At 38.9% G+C, this 20,286-nt stretch overlaps 1 protein-coding gene across 3 annotated transcripts in view; it reads left to right on the top strand.

The window, feature by feature from the left end:
- Positions 1 to 20,286, top strand: part of AEBP2 (AE binding protein 2) — a 57,654-nt gene that overhangs the window by 31,008 nt on the left and 6,360 nt on the right. For all 3 annotated transcript variants that reach the window (XM_084518268.1, XM_084518267.1, XM_084518266.1), the window contains exons 5-6: positions 12,738 to 12,862; positions 18,971 to 19,038. In XM_084518268.1, coding sequence (XP_084374394.1) covers positions 12,738 to 12,862; positions 18,971 to 19,038 — 193 coding nt within the window. The remainder of the gene's footprint in view (positions 1 to 12,737; positions 12,863 to 18,970; positions 19,039 to 20,286) is intronic.

Genomic DNA, 20,286 nt, shown 5'->3' with positions numbered 1-20,286 from the left:
TCAATTTTAAGGTGAATTGTTTCCTCTAGCCAGGATACTGTCAGTGGTAATGATTGCTTATCCACTAATTTTTCTAGTCCATTTAGATCCAGTTGTTTGATTCCTGCATTGTCCTACTGTCAGACTAATAACTATTTCAAATCTGTTCAGACATTCTTACGTACAGAAATTTTTTGAAGAGACAATTGTTAACAACCTTTCTTGTAATTGCTTTGGCTACAACTTTTCAGTACTGAATTGATTAGTTACTAACTTTTAAACTTATTTGTGACAATTACATTTTAGAGTACAGAGATGTAAAAATCCTTTCATGTTTTTCTACTACTAGTAGTTGAAGAAAAAGCTTCACTTTTTTTTTTTTTACTGCTGTGATGTGAGCATCGCAACACTACAGGATTGGAGAGAAGGACAAAATAGTTTTTTTCCCTTTTTTTAAATGAACCACTGTGCCTATTCCATTTCTGTGGACATTACAAGATGTAAATATGTTCATAAAAAAGCAATTGTCTGTCATGGCAGTGTGATTTTAGTGATGGTGCGTTGAACTTGTGTTACTTCACTGGGTCAACAATTGCAGTCTCATTTTGCCAGAACTCTTCTGTGGTAGAACACTAAACTGTATTGATCTTTCTGTTTCTGTGAAGAAATACAGTTACCAACTATTCAAATGATACTGCAGCGATGGGTGTATATACTAGTGGTCTTAAGTGATTACTATGAATAGGTTTATTACTATAAATTGATTTTTCTTATTTTTAAACCTTACCTGTTTTACAAGTGACTGGGAACTAATGAAACAGCGGTCGTTCTTCTGCCTTGTCCATCATTTATCAACAGTCCTGGCTATCGGGGGAGGTCCCAATCGACTGGCGGCTAGCAAACGTGACGCCCATCTACAAGAAGGGCCGGAGGGCAGACCCAGGAAACTACAGGCCTGTCAGTTTGACCTCAGTGCCAGGAAAGCTCATGGAGCAGATCCTCCTGAGAGTCATCATGCAGCACTTGAAGGGGAAGCAGGCGATCAGGCCCAGTCAGCATGGCTTTATGAAAGGCAGGTCATGCCTGACGAACCTGATCTCCTTCTATGACAGAGTGACGCGCTGGGTGGATGAGGGAAAGGCTGTGGATGTGGTCTACCTTGACTTCAGCAAGGCTTTTGACACCGTCTCCCACAGCATTCTCCTCAAGAAACTGGCTGCTCTTGGCTTGGACTGGCGCACGCTTCGTTGGGTTAGAAACTGGCTGGATAGCCGGGCCCAAAGAGTCGTGGTGAATGGAGCCAAGTCCAGTTGGAGGCCAGTCACTAGTGGCGTCCCCCAGGGCTCGGTGCTGGGGCCGGTCCTCTTTAATATCTTCATCGATGATCTGGAGGAGGGCATCGAGTGCACCCTCAGTAAGTTCGCAGATGACACCAAGTTAGGTGCGTGTGTCGATCTGCTTGAGGGTAGGAAAGCTCTGCAGGAGGATCTGGATAGGCTGGACCGATGGGCTGAGGTCAACTGCATGAAGTTTAACAAGGCCAAGTGCCGGGTCCTGCACCTGGGGCGCAATAACCCCAAGCAGAGCTACAGGCTGGGAGAGGAATGGTTGGAAAGCTGCCAGGCAGAGAAGGACCTGGGAGTGATGGTGGACAGTCGGCTGAATATGAGCCAGCAGTGTGCTCAGGTAGCCAAGAAGGCCAACGGCATCCTGGCTTGTATTAGGAACAGCGTGACCAGCAGGGCTAGGGAGGTGATCGTCCCCCTGTACTCAGCTCTGGTGAGGCCGCACCTCGAGTACTGTGTTCAGTTTTGGGCCCCTCGCTACAAGAAGGACATCGAGGTGCTTGAGCGGGTGCAGAGAAGGGCGACGAAGCTGGTGAGGGGCCTGGAGAACAAGTCCTACGAGGAGCGGCTGAGGGAGCTGGGCTTGTTCAGCCTGGAGAAGAGGAGGCTCAGGGGTGACCTTATCGCTCTTTTTAGGTACCTCAAGGGAGGCTGTAGCGAGGTGGGGGTTGGCCTGTTCTCCCACGTGCCTGGTGACAGGACGAGGGGGAATGGGCTTAAGTTGAGCCAGGGGAGTTTTAGGTTAGATGTTAGGAAGAACTTCTTTACAGTAAGGGTTGTTAGACACTGGAACAGGCTGCCCAGGGAAGTGGTGGAGTCACCATCCCTGGAAGTCTTCAAAAGACGCTTAGATGTAGAGCTTAGGGATATGGTTTAGTGGAGGGCTGTTAGCGTTAGGTTGGAGGTTGGACTCGATGACCTTGAGGTCTCTTCCAACCTAGAAATTCTGTGATTCTGTGATTCTGTAAAAGAAGTCTGTCCTGGAAAGTTACAGTATCTCCTAGAATTCACCATAGTTAATTCCTGTGTCTTTTCCTTCTGTACTAAGTGGCAAAAATGCAGTTCAGTGCTGGAACAGCCATTATTAACTTTAGTTATGATGGTGGTTTGTATTCGTTTTTTGAGGAGAAAAGGGGAGGTGAGATAGGAGGGGACACCTGAGTATCTTCAAAGTATACATGAGCAAATTATATTTGTTCAGATATATAAATCTCAAGATTTCTTCTAGTTTTGACACTGATTCACTGTTTAAAGAAGTTATTTATTTCTGTTCTTCTCAGATTCTGTCTTACAAAATATTTCCCTTTAGCAATCTATGTAAATGAGAATGTTCAAGAAGGGAAGGATGATCAATAGAGTTAACTGGCTGCTTTGCATCTTTTAGGTCATCTTAGGTGTAAAGGAAGAGACTTATTTAAAGTAATGTAGGTTCCTAGAAGGCTATCTTGATTTGTTGACTGTTATTCAAACAGAATACAGATGTCTAAGGCTGGTCATTTCAAATTACTTCACTTTAGGAGATTCCCAAGTTGCATCTTAGCTTGTATAATTATATTGATCTCTTTAGGTGACTGATTTAATGCATCCTAATTCAATTTCTTCCCCAGTATATGTAGAAGTATTATTATACATTTGCATTTTATTTGTAATTGATAAACATTATTGACTTACCAGTTTCAAATCAGGGCTTCGTAGTTAAAACTTTGAATTATCTGCTAAGATGTCTCAGTCATAATAGGAATATACTGCAGAATTTGTTCTGCAGATATGCATAGAGTCATCTTCATAGAGTGGTGGGGGAAGCAAATAGAAAGCTCTTGAATGAATCGATGGCAAAAAGAAATATAATTGGTCTTCAGCATTCCAATAATATTTACTCAGCGCTAGAACTTGAATGGTTTGCTGTCTTGATCAGGTGTTGCACAGGAAGAAAAATGACAGCTGCTCAAGCAATTTCTTATCTTTTTGCCTCTTGAGACAAATGTGGTGCTGGCTGTATAGTTTTGCCTTCAGGCAAAAACTCATCGCTAACCGAGTTGGGAACTGACTACTGTAATGTATTTCTCCAGAGGGTATGTGACCCAGAAATGTATCCGAAGTTGACGACATTTTCTGAAAATGCTAAGCATTGGCAGCTTTTCTTGAAAACTTTTTGTGAATTATTGTTGATTTGCTGAACTAGACAAAGGGCTGATATAACTTTGCTCATCTTACTGTTTCTTAACTTAGCTTTACTTTTAGTTAAAGAATGAGGTGTGCAACTGTGTAGATTTTGTGTTTATAAGAAGAAGCAGGGAGTGCAAGAGACCAAAGTAACAGAACGAGAGTATAAAGTATTTTCAGTCTAGAGTACGTAAAGCCATGAATGTAGATTCTATATTTAGATATTTAAAGTGTCCAAAAGGAGAGGTAACTTCTGTACCATTTTATCTGCAAGTAGGGTTACAAGTTATGACAAATAGGTAAAAATCATTGAATGGCTTGGGTTGGAATGGGTGCTGAAGATTATCTAGTTCCAAACCCCTCCCTGCCATGGACAGGAATGCCACCCACTGGATTGGGTTGCCCAGGGGTTGTCCAATCTGGCCTTGAACACCTCCAGGGATGGGGCATCCACAACCGCTCTGGGCAACGTGTTCCAGTGCCTCACCACCGAGTGAAGAGTTTCCTCCTAACCCCTAATCTGAATCTTCCCTCTTCTAGTTTAAAACCATTCCCCTCCTTTCAATCAACCCTTCCCTAAAGTAGAGGGCAGCACCTCCTCCCCTCACATAATGCAGGATGTTATTCAGTAGTGTACAGTGTTTAAATATTTCACAAATCATCATTTAATTAGTTATTTTTATGTCAGGGGACAAACTTTCTACTGAAAAAAACATTGCTAGCATATTCTTTCTACCTCCTCATGGTCTGATTACACACTGATTTTTTTTTTTTTCAACAAGCAAATGGCTTAAATATTTATTGACAGTTAATTGCTAATACATGCTGCAATTGAAGCACACTCATGTATAAAATAAAGGTTTAAACACAGCAAAACAATAAAGTTGCTTCCTCTGTATAGACCTGTGTTTTATATCTGAAGGCTTGAACCTCTCTGGAAGACATTAATGCATAAATAATAATTAAAAAAAAATAAAATACTTTACTGTAGCTTTATATGTGACAAGAACATGTTCTAACTTAAAGTATAAAGACAAATCAGGCAGCTACTTCTTTCTTTCTTTCTTAATATCTTGTTCTTCTTAACCTGTTTTGCCTTTCTTTCTTCCTCTCTGTGAACAATATGTGCTTTTAAGCTTAGAAGTGATAAAAGTATGATAAAAGTATGTTTTACCATACATGCATTTATAGCTTTTTACATTAGTAGTGATATAAAGACTAGCTGATTTGTTGTATAAATTTTGATGTTGCAGAATCATTCAGGATCACAGTAGGTTTCTTTCTCTTCTATATAAACATACTAATTGCCACACATTGTCCCTCTCTACTCATAGGTAGAGAGCCAAATATATTGAAAGTTTCTCACTAAAACAAGTCCTAGCATTGCTATTTTTAAGCTACCTCAAAGTATTTTGTAGAATCTGAGATTTTATTTACAATATTACCTTGCTTCTCCAGTAGAAAAAAAAAGGCATTTTAGTTGCTAACACCTGTATCAATTGAGTTTACTAGAAGGATAAGTGGGATGAGAAAGTCTCCTGTTTATGGAATTTACAGTGGGAATATATTAGTTACACAGGACTTGGCATTTCATTTAATGGGCTACTTATCAAAAGCTTTTCCTTTACGTAAATAATCCGTGTATGTGGAGTTTGTATTAAGAAAGAAGGGAGATGCCTTGCTCCAAAAATAATTTTGAGGGAATAGATTTAAGAGGAGCAAGAAGATACAGGTTGAACACTCAATAAAGAAATAGTAAAGCTATTCATGTGCATTTTATTAATTGTACCCTTTCTTCTGTGTCTGAATGTTATCTGATGGTAAATTCTGGAACAAAATGCTGTATGAAACTTAAAGCAAAAATTGGGGATTGTCCTCCACATATGTATTTATAAGTATTTCACATAAAAATAGTTGTCATATATTTATGTCACATAGTGAGACATACTACTCTGGAGCTGGGTGTAGGGGGACAGATGTTTTAGAGCCAGGGAAACCCCAGGGTAAAAGGCCTGCTATGAGCCAGAAAGCTCCTGGGAGAGAGTCTGATGGGGCTTGAGGGGCCAGCCCCAGTCATGGAAAAGGCAGCCTTAGGAAGGGCTTGTGAGCAGGAGCACTATGACCAGGGCACCCAGACAGGGACGTGGAGGGTGCGGCAGTTTGTGCAGTATTTTGTGTGGAAGGATGTGTGGGAAGAGCTTTACACCTTCCTTGTTGACTGTGCAAGCTCCAGTAACTGTTGCCTAGAGGGAATGGTGGGCACTGGTCTTAGGATAAAGGCTGAATTTCGAGCTGGGGTGTCTGCCACTTCCACCCAGACAGCTGCTGAAGGGGAAGGCGGCATGAAGGCAGCTCTGACTGCAGGAAGCACCTAGACCTTTCTTTTGAGTGTCAAACCTGCCTCTGTTGGTGGTTTTACCCTGCTGGGCAGCTAAACTGCACAACAGCCACTGTCTCACTCCCTCCTTCTCAAAATAAGAGTGGGAGAAGAAAGTATGATGGAAAGAAAAAAGCTTATGGGTTGAGATAAGAATAATAATGATAAGGGCCCCCAGTACAAGAAAGATATGGACCTGTTAGAACTTGTCCAGAGGACAAAGATACACAGAGGGCTGCAGCACCTCTCCTATGAGGAAAGGCTGAAAGAGCTAGGACTGTTCAGCCTGGAGAAGAGAAGGCTCCGGGGAGCCCTCATCACAGCCTTTCAATAGAATTATAGAATATCCTGAGTTGGAAGGGACCCATAAAGATCATAGAGTTCAATTCCTGGCACCGCACAGGTCCACCCAAAAATTCAGACCATGTGATTAAGTGCACAGTCCAAACTCCAACAGGCTTGGTGCAGTGACTACTTCCCTGGGAAGCCTAATTTAGTGTGTGACAACCCTCAGTGAAGAACCTCTTCTTGATGTCTAGCCTAAACCTCACCGGCCTCAGCTTGACACCATTCCTGTGGGTCCTACCACTGGTGACTAAAGAGAATAGATTGGCGCCTGCCCTTCAACTAGCCCTCATGAGGAAGTTGTGGACCGTGATGAGGTCTTCCCTCAGCCTCCTCTTTTCCAGGCTGAACAGGCCAAGTGACCTCAGCTGCTCCTCATATGTCTTCCCCTTTAGGCACTTCACAATCTTTGTTGCCCTCTTCTGGACACTCTCCAACAGTTCGATGTCCTTTTTGTACTGTGGTGAATACTTAAAGGGGTCTTATAAAAAGAATGGAGATGGATTCTTTACTCGTTTAGATAATGATAGGACAAGGGGGAATGGTTTTAAACTGAAAGAGGGCAGATTTAGATTGGGTGTTAGGAAGAAGTTGTTCCTCACTCAGAGCGTGGTGAGGCACTGGAACAGGTTGTCCAGAGAAGCTGTGGATGCCCCATCCCTGAAGGTGTTGAGGGCATCCTGCAGGACCAGGCTGGATGAGGCCATGAGCAACCTGATCTAGTGGGCAGCATTCCTGCCTATGGCAGGGGGGTTGGAACCAGATGGTCTTTAAGGACCCTTCCAACCGGAGCCATTCTATGATTCTGTGATAATGTAAAGGGAAAATGAAGAGATGGGGAAGAGCAAGCAGGCCAAGTGGGAGCAAAGGAGGAATGGGGGAGGGAACAGTCATTCTCTGCTTCTCATAAATGAGTGATGTTTGGCCATGTTCTGGGAAGCAGGGCCTCAATAGGTGTAGCAGTTGTCTGGGAGGACAGATGTCTTCATAAGGAGAGCCTGCCAACCCTCCTTCCCCTTCCTCACCTTTTATTGCTGAGCATGACACCATAAGGCATAGGATATCCCTCTGTTTGGTTTAGGTCAGCTGCCATGGTGATGTCCCTTCCCCACCCCTGGCCTACTGGCTTTGGGGGGGGTTGGAGAGGGTCTTGGTGCTGTGCCAGCACTGCTCAGTGATAGACAAAACACTCGTGTGATACCAATGCTGTTCTAGCTACAGGTGCGGAGCACAGCACAATATGGGCTGCTGCAGTGAAAGTTCTATGCCAGCCAGACCCAGTACACTTGGAAAAGATGCCTCCAGGTGGAGGACTTCCTGCAGTTCGGCCACCTAGTGAGAGGTGGTGAAAAGGAGGTGCAGGAGGTGGTCAGAAGGCTAACAATATCAGGAAAGCTGAGGAGGAGGTAGGTGGTTTCATACATAGTCTGCAATGAGCTCACAGCCAAAAACCTCCCCCTTGAAACATCACAGAAGGGAGTGATACCAAAACCCCAGAGGAGTGGAAGTTTGTTATAGCAAGGACCAGCAGGAGGAAGAGACTTTCCCCATTACTTGAGGTATCCTTGCAGAACTGTTCCACTGCTCTGGGGACTGCAGAGGAAAAATCTGTCATGTCAGGCTTGCCAAACTGGTGAAGAGAGCTTTAAACTAAGGTTGCTCAAGGAGGTGAATCTCAATTGACCCAATGTACTTCTTTGAGGAGTTAGAGGTCAGCAGGGAGAGCACCTGAAGAGCAGCACAGAGAAATTCTAGCCGCTTCACCAGATGAAACAGTCTCATTAGGGACCAAGCTTAAGTGCCTCTACATAAACACACAGCATGAAAAAATAAATAAGGGGAACTGGAAGTTTTAGTTAAATCTTACAGCTATGTTATCATTGGCCTCTGTAAGACGTGGTGGGATGACTGACCTGCTTGGAGTGTTGGGATAGGTGGTTTGGGGCTCTTCAGGAGTGATGGGGAAGGAGAAGACATGGGGTACTCCTATATGTTAGGGAATGCCTTGACTGCAGGATGCTGAGCGGTGGTGATGAAAGGGTTGAATGTCTCTTGGTGAGTCAGGGGAAAGGTAGCAAGGCTGGTGTTATATATAATCTATAATAGACCATCCAACCAGCATGAAGAGCTAGATGAAAGATTATACAAGCACCTAGAAGTCTCCTGATTGCTAACCCTATTTCTCATGGAGAACTTTGGCTTTGTAGATGTTAGATGGAAATAGAGTACAGTAGAGAATAAACAGTCTAGGAGATTGCTGGAGTGTGTGGATAACATCCTCACAGGTGGTGAGTGAGCTGATGAGGGCAGGTGCCCCACTTGACCTGTTGTTTGCGACCAGGGAAGGAGTTATGGGTGGTGTGATGGTTGGAGGCTGCCCTGGGCACAGTGATCATCAAAATGATGGTTTTTGTTCCTTGTTGAGGTAAGGAAGGTGATTAGCAGAACCGTTACTTTTGGTTTCCAGAGGACGGTCAAAGGCACAGGAGCAGACTGTCCCAGTGTGCTGAACGTTGAGCCAGTAGGGGAGAGGAATAGCATGGCTGAACAAAGAGCTTTTTCTGCAGTTTGTGAAGAAAAAGAGTTCAGGAGCTTTGGAAAAGGGGGCAGGCAACTCAGGAGAACTGTAGAGCCATTGTCAAGCTTTGCAGGGAGTAAATTAAAAGGGCTAAAGCCCAAATGGAACTCAATTTGGTTAGCATAGTAAAAGACAATAAAAAATGCTTTTGTAAATACATCAACAGCAAAAGGAGGATTAAGGAGAATCTCCATCCTTTATTGGATGTGAGGGGAAATGTAGTAATGAAAGACGAGGATAATGCTGAGGTACTTAATGCCTTGTTTTGCGTTGGTCTTTATTAGTAAAGCCAGTTGTTCTCAGTGTACATAGCTCTCTGAGTTGGAATACTGACAGGGAACAAGATGAAGCCCTTATAATCCAATGGGAAGCTCTCAGTGCCCTCCTAACATGTTTTGAATGTTCATAAGTCCATGGGGCTGAGCAGGATTCATCCAAGGATACTGAAGGAGCTGACAGGAGTGATCGCCAAGCCACTTTAAATAATTTATCAACAGTCCTGACTAACAGTGAGATCCCTGTTAACTGAACGTTAGCAAATGTGACTCCAATGTACAAGAAGTTTGGAAAAGAAGATCCAGGGAATTACAGGCCTGTCAGTCTGACCTTGATTATGGAGCAGATCATCTTGAGTACCATCCTATGCAAATTGTCAAATATGTGATGACTGGAATGATCAGAAGCAGTCAGTGTGTGTTTCTGAAGGGTAGGTCCTGCCGTACTGACCTGATTTCATTCTATGACAGGATGACCTGCTTAGGAGATGAAGGAAATGTTGTGGATGTCATTTACCTGGATTTCAGTAAAGCGTTTGACACCATCCCACAGTATTCTGGAGAAACTGGCTGCTCATGGCTTGGACAGGTGTGCGGTTTGCTGTGTGAAGAACTGGCTGGAAGGCAGGGCTCAGAGAGTCCTTGTGCATCATGTCAAGCCAGTTGGCAGCCAGCCACCAGTGGCTCAGTTCTTGGGGACAGTTTTGTTCTAATGTTTTTACCAATGATCAGCATGAGGGGTTTGTACACCCTCAGTAAGTTCTCAGACAGTACCATGATAGGTGGGAGTGTCGATCTGCTTGAGGGTAGGACGGCTTTGCAGAGAGGTCTGGATAGATTATATCGATGGGGGCTGAGTTCAGTCACAAGACATTTAGCAGTACAAACTGCCCAGTCCTGAACTTGGGTCATAACAACCCAATGCAGTGTTATAAGCTTGGAGAAGAGTGGGTGGAAAGTTGCTTGGCAGAGAAGGACCTAGGGGTGGTGGTTGATAGCCAGCTGAACATGAGCCAGCAGCGTGCCCAGGTGATGAAGAAGGCTGATGGGATCCTGGCCTGCATTAGAAATAGTGTAGCCGGCAGGACTACAGAAGCGATTGTCCCATTATACTGGTGAGACTACGCCTTGAGTACTGTGTTCAGTATTGGGCCCCTCACTACAAGAATGACGTTGAGTTGCTCAAGGGTGTGTGGAGAAGAGCAACAAAGCTGTTAAAGGAACTAGAAAATAAGGCTTATGAGGAGCAGCTGAGGGAACTAGGGTTATTCAGTCCGAAGGAGGCTTTCTACAACTACCTGAAAGGAGGTTGCAGTGAGAAGGGTGTTGGTGTCTTTTCTCTGGTGCGAGGAGATGGTATTAAGTTGTGCCATTGGAGGTTTAGATTGGACATCAGGTAGAATTTCTTCACAGAGAGGGCAGTCAATCATCAGAACAAGCTGCCCAGGGAAGTGGTGGGATCACCATCTCTGGAGGTATTTGAGACGTGTGGACGTGGCACTAGGTTTAGTGATGGGATTTGGTAGATCAGGTTGATAGTTGGACTTGATTATCTCAAGGGTTTTTTCCAATCTAGATGATTCTATGAATCTCTATATTGTACAAAATATACTACGTCATATAATTTACTATATTACAGTTGCTCGCATCTGATACAACAAACTGCCTAGATCAGCATTTGGATTACTTCAGTAGAGAACTTCAGAATATCACATCAAAGGGAGATAAGGCTTTTTTTTTTTTTTTTTTTTTTTTTTTTTTGTAAGAAGAAAAGAGTAGAAAGGATGTCTCTTGGAAGATGCTGAACTCAGGAAATTTCATGTATCATATTTGTTACTACTCAGTAGTTTATAGTAATAATAAAATGTGAACCCATTTTCTTTGGTCTGTTTGTATATACAAGCTTGTGTTTTTCCCCACAAACTCATCTTTAACTTTGCATTAAGAAAGAAAACTCTTAGTCAATACCCAAAAATGTGACCCATACTCCTTTTTACATGATAGAATAATAGTTTCAATGTAAGAAATGGTTGCATCAATGACCTTCTGTAACATGACAAGTGACCACTTACAGCGAGAAAACATTTCAGAGAGATGATTGCCTGAATGGCATTATCCAACTGAGATACGGTAAGGACAGAACATAATATAGAAATGAATGCTTAACAACAATTAGTCCCTGGAGTGCAGAAAATACTAGTTGAAAGTGGAATTTGTAATTTGTTTTGAAATAAAGGACAGATAATCTTGATGAAAAGGAGTTGTTTTAATTAAGGACAAGAGAATAGCAAATCACTGTTTTTGCAGATTATAGGATGATACAGTTGATAACGTAATTTAACTACTGTTCTTAGTTTTAATTTCAATGTTGTATACTGAATCATTGCTCTCACGTAAAGCTTAAAAATTTTAATGCTTTCATTAATACTTCTACTCATATAGTTCTGCTACAGTAATATATATTTAAAAAAATGTTAGAATGAGATATTTCTAAGCATGTGCAAATACATGCTTAGTAGCAGTTATTTTTTAATTAGATTGTTGTTAGTGTAGAATTAACAGACCTTTACACTCCAAATTGGAGCTCAGTAATTTTTTACTGTTCAGGAAACTCTTATCTATAAAATTATTTACTAGTGCATGCTGTTTATAGACTACTCATAAAATATCAGATGGATGTTGATTGCAGTCTTTATAGATTGAAGTGTGGTTTCTGATGTAGAAGGTGCTTCTTGGATAGGAAATGTTTACTAATAATCAAAGTGTGAAATGAAAACTTTTAGATAGAAATGTCTAGCAGTGTTTTTTAACACGACTATTTATTATTACTCTTCAGAAATAAAGCGTTTTTTGATGAGCTTGTATTTTCTGTATGTTAACAATAATTCTTATTTAATCCTCTGCTTTGTGTTCCACAGCAGTACCGAGCAGTCTTATTTCACTATCAATACAGATAGATCTCTTTGCAGCATCCCAGTTTTCACTGGAAGTAGCTAGTTTTTTTTTTTTTTTTTTTTTTGTTTTGTTTTGTTTTGTTTTTTTTTGTTTTGGATGCAATTATAAATTACATCAGGGTAGATTGTTTTTAACAAATTTCAAAAATAAGGTATACATTTTAATATGTAGAGTATGCTATCATGTTTTGAAGTATTTTAATACTATTTATAAGAAATTACAGCAGTAATACTGAAACTATTGATGATGCTCTAAGGGTGATTTGGCCGGTGAGGTTGTGATGTTTATTGTAACCTTACCAGGCTGTTCTTGCGTTAAAATACAAGTTCTGGCTTTAGTTTCTTTGTACGGGGACTTCTTTAACAGATGGTAGCAATGGATGATCCCAGAAGCACTCAATAAAAAAATGAATTTGTAATTCTGAAAGGTAAAAATGAATAAAATTCACTTGAAGTTTAAAAACTGAACAAGTGTAATTCAGTTTGTCAAAACAGCTATTTCATCTAAAGGGAATATAGTTTGATCAGACTTGGATGGATCACCACTCCACATTTGGAGTCAGTACATACTCCTCATTAAATTAATGTTTACAACTCTTTGACAAGATAGTCCTATTTTTATAATGATAAATAGTTTACTAATGACAATTCAGATTTACTTAGAATGTGCTAGAATGCTTTCAATGTGTTCATCACTAAGAATCTCTCTTTTATTTCTAGCAAGACCTCATGACTTCTTTGATGCACAAACACTGGATGCTATAAGACATCGAGCCATCTGCTTTAACCTCTCAGCACACATAGAAAGTTTAGGAAAAGGCCACAGTGTTGTATTTCATAGTACTGTAAGTATTAAATTATGCATTGTTTGTTACCTGTGTCTCTGAAAAATCTAATGGTGTGTACCTCTTAGTAATGCAGACTTTTAAGTAATAGTGTGTATTTTACAATGTTGATTTTCCCATTTCTATTAGTAAATTAAGTTTTTAAAAGTGGTGTTAGTAGTAGTTCTACGTCACAAATTGAATAGTTTGCAACATTTCTTGTCTGATACGCTTCAGGAAATACCTGACAGCAAGTCTGTTTGGCAGAAATAAATACAGTTAACTCTTCTAAATAAGAATGCAATTCAGATGGCATTTTCATGGTCATGAGTCACAGTGCTTATTTATCACAAGGAGTTCTCTAAAAGTAATTGTATAATTGAATATTTTAAGATGTTGATGTGAAATTTATGTTTACTTCTTTTTCAGCTTAAAAGATGTCATACTTACATAAATATATTGTTGTTCCTTTTATTTATTTATTTGATAAACTTCCACCCAAATGTCAGTGAAGTGCAGGGAGTCAAGTACCAGGTGGGGAAATGTTCTTCAGTACTATTTCCATATCCTTTTTTTTTTTTTTTTTTTTTTTGTTAATTTCACCTACCTGTGAATGGGATTGACATTAGTGTTCATTTAGAAAAGTTCAAAAATAGGGAAACAGGTTCTGAATTGGGATAGAGGGATCAGAATTTCAGAAACCTTAATACTTCGTGTTTTCTTACTAAACTGAGAGAGATAGCATATAAGACATAGAGACTCTTCTTTAAGAAGAAAACAATTAAAGGATGGGACAAAACAAGGGTCTTTGTAAATTGCCAGACTAGTGTAAGATTAACTGCAGTCCAAGGAAGGAATGCTGTGACTGCTCTCTTCTCAGCTATGGCTTAATCTTAACCAGTGATTCAAACTATTGAACTGTCATTCTCTTTCCATAAACAATTTTATGTGCATGAAACTTAGTTTCCTCCCATTCTACAAGACTGATGATTGTTAGAGATCTCTGTAGACTGTTAGACATTTTTCCGAAAACATTACTGCTGAACTCCTGTGCATTGAGCACCAGCTGCAAATGGAGATTTAAAAGTGCCTTATTTTGTTGTTATTGAATTTAGATCTTATTTTCGTTTCCCTGGCAAACGCAGAATTTAAAATTCTTCGAGAAAAGCAGATTGTCTTTCAATTCACAGCTTGATTTAATCTGAAAGGTTATACAGAGAGACGGTTCAGTTGTGGAAGCTCACCTCTGTCTGTTGTAATAATTCATAAGGAGATGGAATTAGAGGGAAGAATGTGCTCTAGAAGTGCTTTGAATTAGCTTGGAGGAAGCAGTGCAGACCCTTTTAGTTCATCCATGCTTGTGCCACTCAGGATGGTGGGGGGTTGATTAGATCTGAAGACTAGAAATTACTTACGCCTCAGCTATGGGAGAATTTGTTTCAGTGGCAGAACTGCTTTAAGATTCTGGCCATACAGTGCACTTTGCTACCCCATTAAGGTGCTGCTACACTTGTGTGGAGCTGTGCTGACATTAGCTTTGCAGATGAAACCGCCTAAAATTTGCTTTAAAATTTAAAAAAAAAAAAAAAAAAAAAAAAAAAGCAGCAGTCTTATGGATGTACATTATTGTACTGAGCTAAAGGTAACCTCAGATGCTAACAGATTTTACATAATTTATAAGCATTAGGAGATTACATTTGAATGCTCACTGGTTAAATAATGTCGTATGGTTTGTGTGGTCTACCTTTAGATGAAGAAAAATGTAGTTAGCAGGGGCATTAATTTGAAAGGTGAAAAAGGTGAAGATCGCTGAAAACTGAGGTAATTGGTGTAAGTTTATTTTTTTAATGCAGCATAAGTATGTCAGCATAATGCAGTATTTTACAAGATGGATATACTGAAAATTTTCTAATGTAAACAATTTCTATGCAGTCACTGTACATAAATCAACTTTTTTTTTTGAACCCATTCTTTATAGACATGGAGAATTGTAAAACAGTCATAAAATTGTTTTGCAGACATGTTTTTGCTATCTACAGTTCACCTATGACTTCATTCTGATTTTATTTTTATGATGAGCTTTTTTATTGGTATCAAATTCTTGCTATATTGATTCTCTGCACTGTCATGTGGAAAACGTCAAGCCATTTCTATTTAACCTGAAGAGCAGGTATAAACCTGTTAAAGAATGTACCTTATAGGTTACTACGTCTTTTTTTTTTTTTTTTTTTAATGGATAGGATTAATTCTCTAAAATACTTTCAGAGATTTTAGTTCAGTAATCACATGCATTGATATTATTTACATACATTCTGACATCTTAACATTTTGAAACACAGAGAATGAATAAAGATGCAAGAGGGTGAAATTTGTTTCTTTTTCCAGAAGAGGTCAGCAGAACTCCACTTCTCATTTGAGACAACTTTGCAGGTTTCCTCTATAGAGATAAATTCAAAATAAAATTTCTTTTCCTTCCAGGGACAGTGCATGAAATTTAGATAATATAGTAATATATCAAGTAAAACTGTATTGTGCATCTACTGGCTATGTTTTTTAATGTAAAACTTAAGTGGACTTGAAATTACTACTTTGTAGAGAACTTCATAAAAAACTTCAGAGCAAGAAGAGCAGTTACTGCAGACAAGCTAGGTATCTTCCATTTCAGTTGTAACTTTCACAGACCTGATTGCAACAGTAATTATTTTTGTCAAAATAGTGATTCTTTTCTTCAGTTGGCCATTTTTGTCTACATCATAGCTGCATTTCTGACTCTAGCCTGCCTAGGAAATGGTAAAATTCTCATTACACTAATTATAGTTAAAGCAGTATATTTCATATCTTAAAAAACAAACACAACTTTAAACTTGACGATTTTAAAATACATTGTGGAAGAAGCAATGATAGTTCTATATAAATATTTCTGTTGTCTCCTAACAGCAAACATACTACTTTAATATTAAACAACACCAGAGTATTTAGCAAGGATAAGATAATCTGATAATAGGGAGAAACAGTCTGCAAAATTCACATTGGATGCAAGTGTGTCTGTGAAAGCATCTCTAGCTCTAATTGTCATAGTTTGTGTTGTGTATGATTAGCTCTTTTGTTCTGAAAAACTACATTTTTTTTAATTCCCTACAGTTAAAAGTTACTTTTCCCTCACATTAAGCTTCTTTGTGTGTAATGTTGTTACTTCAGTCCCTTTTAGGCCTCTTTTGGGGGGGGGGATGGGAGGGAGAATGCAGAGAGTAAGTTTTTACAAACATCTCTTTTTTTCAATCTGGTGATGGCAGTACTGAACAGTCCTGGGTTTCCTGAGTTTTGTACTGTTTATTTCTGAAAATGAGAAATTGTTAATGTCAGAGCTGTCAGTTTATCCATACTATTTGTTGTTCTTGGTGTTAGAGAACAAAGATGAGTGCAGATCCTGGGTGGTTTGCACAGGTTCTCTGTGAGGTTCTGGAATCACCATGTGTTACACTGTAAATCCCAGTAGATGCAGGAATCCCATCTTTAATTAGTAATTAGGTATAATATATATGTGGGGCTTGTTATTCTGGTTGGTTTCCTGGCTCATATTCTTAAAGTTTTACATAGGATGAAGAGTGGTTTGTGGAGAATATTTCTTCTCTCTGACTGGGATATCGCTGGTTTACTATGTCCAAATAATATTTCACAAAGTCACCTGTGAACTTTTTAATGCGATGCTTGTATTACATGAGAGAACATCTGCCTCTCCTTAAAACCTGAAAGTTAATATGCAAATGAACTTGACAGTACAGAAAAATGTATGGTTTTGAATGGAAAAGCTGGTGAGCTTTGTTTGCCCTGTAAAGTGAGCTATAATGTTATTATTTGATTCCAGGCTCAGGTGCTCCAATCTAAAGCAAAGAAACTGAGTTTGCAGAATAAGAATCTGAGTTCTGGGCAAAGGTTTAAACTTAAAGTTGGAAGGGACTGGAGAACTGCTCTCTAAATCTTTATTTCAAAAAAAGAGGTCAGGGTTTTCATCCCTGTTCCAGACTTAGCAAAACGATGTATTGAGTTATGGATATGGCTTGAGACTTGTGAGGAAAAATAGTAGCAATAGTCCAAATAGCTAAATATAAGAACCTGATAATATTTTTAATGGAAAAGTTGATTAAATTTTGTCTAATTGGCAAAGATTACTGGAAAAATGATTTTTACTAACATTTATCTACCGTATCCTATTATTACAGGCTCGTAGCATGGTTTGAGTTGGGAATTGAAAGATTATCTAATTCCAACCCCCCTGCCATGGGCAGGGAGACCTCCCACTAGACCAGCTTGCTCAAAGCCCCATCCAGCCTGGCCTGGAACACTTTCAAGAATGGGGCATCCACAGCTTCTCTGGGCAACTTGTGACAGTGCCTCACCACGCTTTGAGTGAAGAATTTCTTCCTTATATCTAATCTAAACCTACCCTCTTTTAGTTTAAAGCCATTACTCCATGCCCTATTACTGTACTCCCTAATAAAGAGTCCCTTGTCAGGGACTCTTCTGAATTCACGTAACTCAGTGCCTCAACACTTCTCTCAGTTCATATCTGCTAGTATATTTATACCTTCAGATACCTCAAATGTATCTGTATTAATAATCTTGCTGTTAAATCCATGGGTACTTCTCTCTGGGCTTTATTTTTGTTGAGAAGATTGCTGCATAGTTGTAACAATACAGCTGGAAACAAATTTGTGAATTCCTTAAAATGTCATGACTACCTTTAACTTACCACAAGAGACTAAGTTTAATTTACCATGATACTCAGTTGTGGAGAATTACTTTGGTTGATGCAGTTTATGGACTTCAGTACTTTATGTTCCATATGCTACATTTTTGTTAAGATTTTTTTCACGAAGAACATTTGCCATCCTGCCATATTTCTATGCTTTAAAAGCTCTATAATGACTTTTATTTCTTTTTTGAGGTTATCTGCAGTGTTTGTATGTATAAACTTTGAAAGATTTAATAAATCTGCCTAGCAGAGCAAAAAGTAGGACTGATGTTTGAAGCAAATCAGAAAATCTGTGTGCCTAAACTGTATGGAGTATAGTGACATGTTGGAAAGGAGGAGCCAGGGGCAGATCAGTAGAAGCGGAAGCTTTTTGTGGAAGAAAAGTGTCTTTTTCTTGTTTTCCTGAATACCATAATATTTTGGGTTTATCTTTCAAATGACGTTTTTTGATGAGTATATTTACACCTGAGTGAACAGATTCATTTTTTAATACTCTGTATATTTCTAACATTAAATTTTGACTAAAGATTGGTGTTAAGCTTCAGGGTCATACCCCTGAAAACATTGTTCTCTGTGAGAGCACTTTATATGCTTCTCTACTGTGAACTAGTATACGAAACTGTAAGAAAGGAGTTGTAATTTCTTAGTTGGAACTTTACCAGGGGAATGTGTATGTTCTGCTTAAATATTGTGGATTGTCAACAGGTCTTTGAGATGTCATTTGTACTCATCATTCATATAACAGTAGTAGTAACATACACTCTACAGTATTAAGGTCCCTGTTATGTATGCGTTAGACAATTTCTGTGAGCCTGTGAATTCTTCCAAGGAGCCTTTGCTTCATTCAGTGCTTGGCTTAGACGTTGAAAGGGAATGAATAAAGGTTACCTAGGAAGTTGTATATACGATGGTTTCCAGATGTCAAAGCATTTATGAGAGAATATTTCCTTATGTCATACTAGAATTAAAATATAAGCTGCATTAATTTCTGATTCTCTGTAGACATTTTGTGAAACAATATGAATATATTCATAAAGGGCATTTGTGAACCTCATCTAAGAACGTGTACGCCTCAATTTTTAGGCTGCTACTCCAGAAGCTTTGAACCGTTTTAAAGCTGACTGTGTATGCATGTTTTTTTTTTACAGCACCACTTAGTAAGCAAATACTAAACCAAAATTTTAATGAAAACACCAAACCATGCTAAGAACTGCTTTAATAGTGACATGTGCATTCTACCTATGTATAGAATTAATGAAGCTGTTAAGAAGTAAAACAGTTTGCATTTTCTGAATGCCAGTTGAACATGAATACTTAATTTGAGCAAGAAAAAGAGTGGATTAGATTTTAATTATGATTTATGTAACTATTATCAGGTAATAGCTAAAAGAAAAGAAGATTCTGGAAAAATAAAACTCTTGCTTCATTGGACACCAGAGGACATGTAAGTATATTGTTAGTGATATGATAGGATTTAAACGGGGAAAGAGTGACAGTGGGGTAAATGAACTGTTACTAAATTGTTATGCCTTTTTTATGTACTTCATGTCTTTTGTTTGTTTGTTTTAAGTAATTTGGAAGTTTAAAAAATAAGCAACTGTGTTGTACTTTTAATTGACTTCAGTTTAGCTAACAAATCTTTAGATTCTGATACCAGTTCATGTAAACTTTAAGCTGTATTTTTTTAATGCATTTGCCACTATGGGTATAAATAACAAAATCTTCTAATTATTGAATGGGGGAATTCAGATTGGTTTTGCCAGCCACATACGTACATTGGAAAGTTTATCACTGAGACAGCTTTTTTTCCCATTGATTTGTCATGATCATCAAATATTTTTAGGCACTGAAAAATTTCTAATTATTGGTCTAATGGTAGAACTGCAAGAATCTTTGCATAGGTGCTACAATTTAACAGTGAAATAACTGTAGTTGGTCATTCAGAGTGTCCATCTCATATTACTGCTTCCTTGGGTTTTCCCACTGAAGTTTGGAGTTTCCTTTCCACCATGTTTGTTTGCTTTTTCTCTTGTTTTTATCCACGTTCTGCCCTTTTCCAAGTAAGTTGCCTCTTAATACAGAACATGAGTGTTGCCCTCAGATAGTCTTGGGATATATGGAGTAGTAACAGAAATACTTAAAAAAAAAAAAAAAAAAAAAAAAAAAAATAATTTTTCTACTTCATTGAAATAGCTGAGATCTACTTTCCTTCTCCTGACAAAGGAAAGAATTTATATGTAAATATTATGATCTTTACTATATGAAACAATAGAACAAATACTTGCTTTCCACTATGCTCTAGGAGAGCAGTAGGCAGAGTAGTTTTAGGAGAGGCAGTATGAGAAGTAGTTCTAGCAAGTGTTGCATGATCCATGTTTTCCACAATTTTAAAGATAATTACTTTTTCTTTTAAAGGTAAGTATAATAGTTTATTATTGGGTCCACATGTCTGCACACAGGTAAAGTTATTGAGATACTAAGATTGCATTAAGATAATAGCTGCATAATTAGGTGGGATGCGCAGGTTTAGAGGTTCATTCTTAAAAGTAAAGTTGTTCTTACCAGGAAAATATCTCTAACTTGGTAGGACTCATTAGATAAGGATTTCTAAGTTTCAGATGAAATAGTCTTAGTTTTTGCAATTAGAATTTAGAACAAAGGAATCTTGTTAGATTCAGTGCTCCCTTTTAAG

Source organism: Aythya ferina (genome assembly GCF_964211825.1).
Source record: "Aythya ferina genome assembly, chromosome: 1".
Taxonomy (NCBI): domain Eukaryota; kingdom Metazoa; phylum Chordata; class Aves; order Anseriformes; family Anatidae; genus Aythya; species Aythya ferina.
The sequence above is the reverse complement of the archived record's forward strand: the minus strand, read 5'-3'. Positions and strand labels throughout refer to the sequence as shown.